The sequence below is a fragment of the Corvus brachyrhynchos genome, unplaced genomic scaffold (assembly GCF_000691975.1).
Source record: "Corvus brachyrhynchos isolate BGI_N302 unplaced genomic scaffold, ASM69197v1 scaffold245, whole genome shotgun sequence".
Classification (NCBI taxonomy): domain Eukaryota; kingdom Metazoa; phylum Chordata; class Aves; order Passeriformes; family Corvidae; genus Corvus; species Corvus brachyrhynchos.
In genome coordinates, this window is record NW_008238988.1 from 5,853,822 (window position 1) to 5,861,370 (window position 7,549).

Sequence of the window (7,549 nt, forward strand, 5' to 3'; positions counted from 1 at the left end):
TCCACTGTTCCTACCATCAGCCTCGTCGGCAGCATCCCCCGGGATGTTCCCAGCAGGAACCAGGCCATGCAGACACAGGCCCATCCTGATAAAAGCCACTTCTCCACTCCCAAGTGGAAAGCACACACAAAGCACAGGCACTGCCCACTTTCCCACTTGGAAATGGCGAGGTTCCCTGTGGAGCTGCTCCCCAGGCTGTGGAGGGATCATACAGGAGGGTCTCACAGGACCCAGATGCATTTTAAGACCTGCAGCCCTGGGATTTGCAAAGAGCAGGCTGGCTCCAGTAATTTTCCTTTCCTGGTCTTTCCAAACTTTCCAGCACAGGGAAGAGATGCCGAAGGTGATTAATGTGCCAGTCAGCTCACCTAGAGCCACATGAAACCTCCTTGCCAGCAGGGAAATGAGCACAAGATGGCAAGTTCCCCCCACGTTCCGACAAAAACTTCCTAGATCACAGGCTTGGGCTGTAACTTTCCCAAGTTTTGCCTCAAGCTAAACCTCCTCAGTCTCTGTTTCAGCCCCTGACCTTGGGGACCCAGTTTAGAGCTGTTTCAAAGCACAAGGACTGCGTGTGCACATGCTAAAACTGCCAGCAGGGAAATGAGCACGAGATGGAAAGTTCCCCCCACGTTCCGACAAAAACTTCCTAGATCACAGGCTTGGGCTGTAACTTTCCCAAGTTTTGCCTCAAGCTAAACCTCCTCAGTCTCTGTTTCAGCCCCTGACCTTGGGGACCCAGTTTAGAGCTGTTTCAAAGCACAAGGACTGCGTGTGCACATGCTAAAAGAGAAGTTACAAATATCAAGAGGAATAGGATTTGCCCATTCCAGGCCTCTCTATAAAGAAGCCTCCAGCAGTAACTCCATATTTGAAATAACAGCAGCACTTTTGTGATTTCCTAAGATCCCACAAGGAAGTACCAGGATCATTAAGCCTGGTTGCCAGGGGATTTCTGGTGGCTCTCGGACATATACTATGAGCTTTCTTAGCTCACAGCTGAAAGACAAAGATCTTTTCTTTCCAATGCTTGGAAGTTTTTTAGCTAAACAAAAGTCCCAAACGTTCTGAAAAGCGAGATTCTCCACCAGACTGCAGCACTAAAATCCCTTCGAGCACCAGCCCCTGCCCTGTGTCACTGCTTAGGGGCCTCCAGGAAAAAAAATCCTTCCCATTTGAAATCCACAGAGCCAGGATCCAGGCACACATCACCAAATGAAGGTGTCTGAGAGCAGGCACACACCAAACACCTTTTCCAGCACTGAGGCATTCCCAACAGGTAAGGATGGCCAGGTGCCAAAGGGCCACAGGCTCGTGTGCTCTTTTTAAGCACTGCCAAGCTGCAAGGGTTATATAAAAGATAGGAAATGCCTCCTCTCTTGTGGTGTTTCCCAAAGTCCTGCTCACCTAACCCAGTCCAATTTTTATTTTCTTCTTCCAGCTGCACAGAAAAGACAGAGGAGAGATCCTTGGATAGGATGTGACTCATGGCAGGGGTAGGAAAAGATTTGTAAATCAAATTAAACCTAAGTATTTCTGACTCTAACTCAGCCGTCAGGGTGCAACAGCTGTGCCACCTTCCCAGACCAGACAAATCCCACCTTTGGGCACACAGACAGAGGAAGTGGGACCAGTACTTTGGCTGGAGCCCCTCTGCTCTGGAGCCAGGCTGGGAGAGCTGGGGGTGTTCACCTGGAGAAGAGAAGGCTCCAGGGAGAGCTCAGAGCCCCTTGCAGGGCCTGAAGGGGCTCCAGGAGAGCTGGAGTGGGACCTGGGACAAGGGATGGAGGGACAGGACACAGGGAATGGCTTCCCAGTGCCAGAGGGCAGGGCTGGATGGGAGATTGGGAAGGAATCCCTGGCTGTGATGGTGGGAGGGCCCCTGGCACAGGGTGCCCAGAGCAGCTGTGGCTGCCCCTGGATCCCTGGCAGTGTCCCAGGCCAGGCTGGACAGGGCTTGGAGCAACCTGGGATAGTGGGAAGTGTCCCTGCTCATGGCAGGAGGTGGAACTGGGTGAGCTTTAAGGTCCCTTCCCAACCCAAACTATTCTGGGATTCCATGATTTGTGTTTTCACTCATCCTGCACTAGCAGTGGGTACCAAGATGGGCACAAATCCTTGGATGCCCCTGGCTCAGACAGCTGAATGGATCTCCAAGTCCTGGCCAAGGATCCAAGCACCAGGACAGGGAGAGTCCCTGGCCATCCTGCTGCCAGAGGGAGAGCTCGTGCCAGATCCCCTCTCCTGGTGCCTAAATGGGATCTCCCAGGTCTTCCTCTCCCTCTGCTCTTTCCAGCAGCTGAACCAACAATCAGTGCAGAGGAGAAAGGATTGTTTTTTCCCTTCAAATCATCAGAATCTGAAGGAGACTAATTTTTAAAAGCAGATATTAACAGATTTTAGGAGAATGTCTCCAGGCACAGAAGTGGCCATGGTCTCCCAGGGGACATCCTTGTTTCCATCACCTGAACACCAGGAAAAACAGGCTGTTTGCACAACATGAGCACAACACAAAGCATTATGAGCAGGATATGTTGATTTCCCAGTTCCTTGGAGACAGCAGGAAAGAGAGATTATATTAAGCAGGTCTCAGAACTAATTTCATCCCTATCTCTGCTTCTTTCACATAGGATATCTGCAGACAAAACTATCTCTTTCATACTTATTTTCATATTTCCATGTGATGAAACTTCCAGGTCCTGTTTATTAAATTATCCGCCACACTGGAGAGCCAGGGATTATTTTATAAAATGGCTGCACACTGCTGGAAATCAATTTTTTTAACTGGTCTTTCTGGCCATAAATGAGTTATTTGCCTTGAATGAAGCTGTACCTGGCAATGGCAAAACCTCATCTGGCCAAAAAGGAGAGGAAGGAGAGCTCAGCTTTCCTAAACACACTCTTGTTTTCACTCCTTTTCTAACTTGACTCCTCCTCTCTCTCGGCTCTCTCCCGGCGCCCTGCAATTACGTCAATTCTCCAGCTGCTCATTCAGAAATTGTCAGGATACGGCTCCTTTTCCCCATTTCATAACAGCTCATTTCCATGACTCTGGAGCGGGGTGGAAGCCACGTCTCTTTTCCATATGGCGATTCCAAGTGGGAAGGAGAAGGAGATCAGGATTTGCGTTCATGCTTACTGGGCTGTCAGACAGCATTAAAAAAGGAAGGAATTCTTTAACTGGTCTAAGACTTGCTTTTGACTAAATTAATTAAATTAAAACAGCGTATTTCACATTGTGCCTGTGTGCACAGTGACAGACATGACTAGTGTATTTAACTTCTAGAGAAGAATAAATTAAGTAAATTACACGCCACTAATTATGCAATGTTTGGTGGGTGCTTGCTGAAGCCTGTTCTTCCTTAGCCATGGAAGAACAGGTCACAGAAATGCTGACTGCTTCCCAGAGTCCCACTAAGGAATCAGCCCTGTCCTCAGCTCAGCCTGCACAATAAATACATTTCATTCCAGAGTGTGAAACACAGCCATGTCCCATCATCTGTGCAAACACTGCGTGACCAGAGCCTGAGGAAGCCAATTTGCCAGCCCTGCTCTCAGGCTCTCTTGGATCCCAGGAGTCTCGGCTATCCAAGCACTGACTGTGGAAAGCAGGGACTGCAGCCTGGGCTTCAATTCCCTCGCTGAAAGCACAATCCCAGAATGGTTTGGGTTAGAAAGGACCTTAAAAATTACCTCATTCCACACCCCAGCCATGACACCTTCTGCTATCCCAGGTTGCTCCAAGCCTCATCCAACCTGGCCTTGGACACTTCCAGGGATCCAAGGGCAGCCACAGCCTCACTGGGCACCCTGTGCCAGGGCCTCCCCACCCTCACAGGGAAGAATTTCTCCCTCATATCTAATCTAATCTCTCCCCTTTTAGTTTAAATCAATTTCCCCTTGTCCCATCACTATCTGCCCATGTACGAAGTCACACTCCTTTTTTATAAACCCCTTCCAAGTACTGGAAGGCCACAGTGAGGTCTCTCTGGAGCTTTCACTTCTCCAGGCAAAACAACCCCAGCTCAGATGTCACACACACAAATACACCAATGTCAGGCAGTGCTGCCATTCCGAGGGCGTTCAAACCAAGTTACTGCACGGAAAGCAAACTACCAAGGAGATAAAATTGAGGTTTGATAGGAAGCTTTAACTGGCCGTTATTTCCTTGGAACAAAGTATCCCTGTATCAGCTGTGTCAGGCTGCTTATCAGCAGCTCTCAGGGGACCAGTTTAACCAGACATGATACCTGTGTGGGTCCTTTTCTGGACTTTCCATCCCAAACATATCACACTACCACCAACAGCACCACGAGCCAAGCCCTGAACAGAGCCTGCAGTCAGCCTCCATCCCTCTGCACACTCTCCAGAGAGCTGCAGCTTGCAGGAAGCTTATCTGCCCTCCACAATGGCTCTGGGGAACACAGCCACCCTCTCCAAGCATCTCCCCTGCACTGGGCACGTTAAGCCTGGCTGCTGCTGGCACACGAGCTCTGCTCTCTGTGTCTGTGCTGAACTCCCTCTGCCGCACGACAGCCAGCGATGATCAGCAGGGCTCTGAGAAGGCTGGGAGGGGCAGGGAGCTCCGAGCATGCATCAGGAATCCTCTCCTCCTCTCCACGACAGGCTGGCACAGAGCTCAGCACCTGATCCAGCCAACCAGGGAAAAATGGGGAACAAAGCATGGAAGCAATGCATGTGCACTGGAGAGTCAGAGCAGGGTGTTGTCCAGCAATAACCTGCCCTGCTTCTGCACAAAGGATGCACCCCAAAGAGCTGAGCCTGACCTGGCCAGCTGAGAGCTGGCAAATTCCCTCAGCAGGGACTGCCAGAAGGTGTCTAGACAGAAGTGCTCCTGGGAGACGGAGCCTTCCAGAGGGTGGAGCAGGGAAGCCTGGCTGGGCAAAGCCCTTTCTTACACCCATCCCTGCTCTGTGGTCCTGCCTGCACCATGCCCTCTGAAGGTTCCTGGCCAGCAAGTCAGAAAGCCTCCCAAGCTGGGTTTAACCACACACACACATTCACCACCCCTTTCTGTGTCACAGAATCCCACACTGGTTTGGGGTGGAAGGGATCTTAAAGCCCATCCAGTGTCAACCCTTACACTATGCTAGGTTGCTCCAAACCCCATCCAACCTGGCCTGGGACACTTCTGGTGATCCAGGGGCAGCCACAGCTTCTCTGAGCAACCTGTGCCAGGGCCTCACCTCCCTCACAGGGAAGAATTTTTTCCTAATATCCCATCTGACCCTGCCCTCTGGCAGTAGGAAGCCATTTCCCCTGATCCTGGTACTATGCAGTCTTGTAAATAAGTCTCTCTCCATGCACCTCCTGCATCCAGGGCACAGCTGACCTCACAGCCACACAACCTTCCCTCAACTCTGCTCACACCTCTGCTAAGATTTTTGACATCTCAAGAGAACCCCAGATACAAGCAGGGGAAACTCCAGGTGCTGCACATCAGCAGCATTCACTAACCAGAACCACCAAGCCCCTCATAAATGACACACCCACCTCTGTCGGGCCCCAGCCTGGCTATGATGTCCCCTTACACCTGGGGCTGGTGCTCTGGGAAAGGCAGAATGGGAAGGCAGAGCCAGAACTTATTAGTGCCCAACGAAGTCACCTGCACCTCCTCAGACTGGATGTAATCACAGCTGCCATGAATCTGTGGAAATGACAGATCAATGACAATTCCTGGATGAAGATCCCCCAGGGAGCTGTAGGGTATTAGAAGCAGGTGAAGAAAACTGTCCTGGAAAAAGGAGCCCTGTCCTTCAGCAATCAAGAATGGCAGGTAAATAGAAATGGACTGTTCAAAGACGTGGTGGAGTCACTGTTCCTTGAGGTGTTGAAGGAAAGACTGGATGTGGCACTCAGTGCCATGGTCTGTCTGAAAAGGTGGTGTTTGGCCATAGGCTGGACTCGATGATCTCAGAGATCTTATCCAACCTAAATGATTCTGTGATTCTGTAAAAGGCCACATTTGGTAGTCTCCCTTGGGGATCTCAAGCTGGCCTCTCCAAAGCCAGGGCAAACTCCTACATCTCAGCTGCACAGCTGTGTTAACACCTCTGGCCAATCCAAGCTGCATTCCCACATTGTCCTGTCAAGGACCCCACTCTGCACCCTGGGATGCCTGGAGCAGGGAGCTGAGCGGGGTGGCTGCTGCTGCCAGGCATCACCCTCACTCTTTGCTTTTTTTGGAGCAGTGGAGATGTGGCGTGCACCTTCTTCCTGCCAGCCCTGAGTCATCCAGCTGGCAGCAGCACAGCTTCAGCTCCAGCGTGGCCAGCTCAGCCCCTTCTCCCTTTGGCAGAGGGAACAAGGGGATGAATGATTCTGCTGATAACAGGAGTGGTTTGGGACCTTCCCACGTGAATGACTGCTGACAGGAGCAAGAGTTTGGATGATAACTGGCCACCAAACCTGCCTGTTACAACATCTCAAATGCCAAAAACCAATGTGAAATTTTTAATTACACCTACTACGTGAAGCTCCAGTGCTTAGTTGGCTCTGAAGCAAGAGCAATTCCTACTGCTGTCAAATTCCCAGGCTGAGCTTTGGAGACACAGGCACACAACTACCTTGGGAGCAAAGCAGAGGTTTTTCTAGAATTTTTTCAGGAAGTTTGAGGTCAGGTTAGACAGTTATGTGGCTGTGCCCATGCCAGCTCATGTATCAGCAATAGCTGAGTCAGAGGCAAGGTGGACACCTCCCATTCCCACCTGTGTCAGTCAAAACACTGTTGGAAGAGCACTAGCAAAAAGCCATTATCTATTTGTCAGGTGCAAACCCCGGGCCTGCTCCCTCTCCCACATTTAAGCCTAGCCAGGCTCTGGTGTTAACCCAAAATCCCAGAAGGGTTTGGGTTGGAAGGGAGCTTAAAGAACCTCTCATTCCACTCCCTGTCAAGGGCAGGGACACCTTCCACTATCCCAGGCTGCTCCAAGCCCCGTCCAACCTGGCCGTGGCCACTTCCAGGGATACATCTCCAGAACTCCCACTTCCCAGCACACATTTTCTGCATGATCCTTCATCCTCTCCATCAGCAACAGCCTCCCTTCATCTCCACCATCACTACTGGATTTAGTTTTTTCTGACATTAAATTATGTTTACTCTTTTGTTGCTAAAATTGCCTGAAAATAAAGTCTGGTAAACATGTCATGAAATTTTAGGATATAACATGAAAGGTAATTACACTCTGCATAAAATGCTTCTGTATATAGAGTGCTTTAAATATGCTTTATGGGCTTGGCAGAGCTCAGCCCCTTCTCCAGAGCCTCCACCCCATTTGGGAGATTTGTGTTCAGTTATTTTCCTGCTGTAACACTTCACTTTCCCTAAACTGATGGTAAATGGGAGTGTTTCTGGCAGGAGCAAAGGAGCTGGGGGGTCTCTAGAGTGAAGTGACTTTCAAAAGTGATCCATGGGACACCTTGTGCCTTGCAGACCATGACAATACCTGCCCCAGCCTCCTTCCCCCACTGTAGAAGGTTCCAGTCAGTGATCCAGGGGAGTTAATATAAAGCCAGCTGCCTCTGAACA

At 50.4% G+C, this 7,549-nt stretch overlaps 1 protein-coding gene across 1 annotated transcript in view; it reads right to left on the reverse strand.

Annotated features, from left to right (window-relative positions):
* ATL1 (atlastin GTPase 1) overlaps positions 1 to 84 on the reverse strand; it is an 18,155-nt gene extending 18,071 nt beyond the window's left edge. The window contains exon 1 of the mRNA XM_017738807.1: positions 15 to 84. Coding sequence (XP_017594296.1) covers positions 15 to 84 — 70 coding nt within the window. The remainder of the gene's footprint in view (positions 1 to 14) is intronic.
* Positions 85 to 7,549: the final 7,465 nt, after the last annotated feature.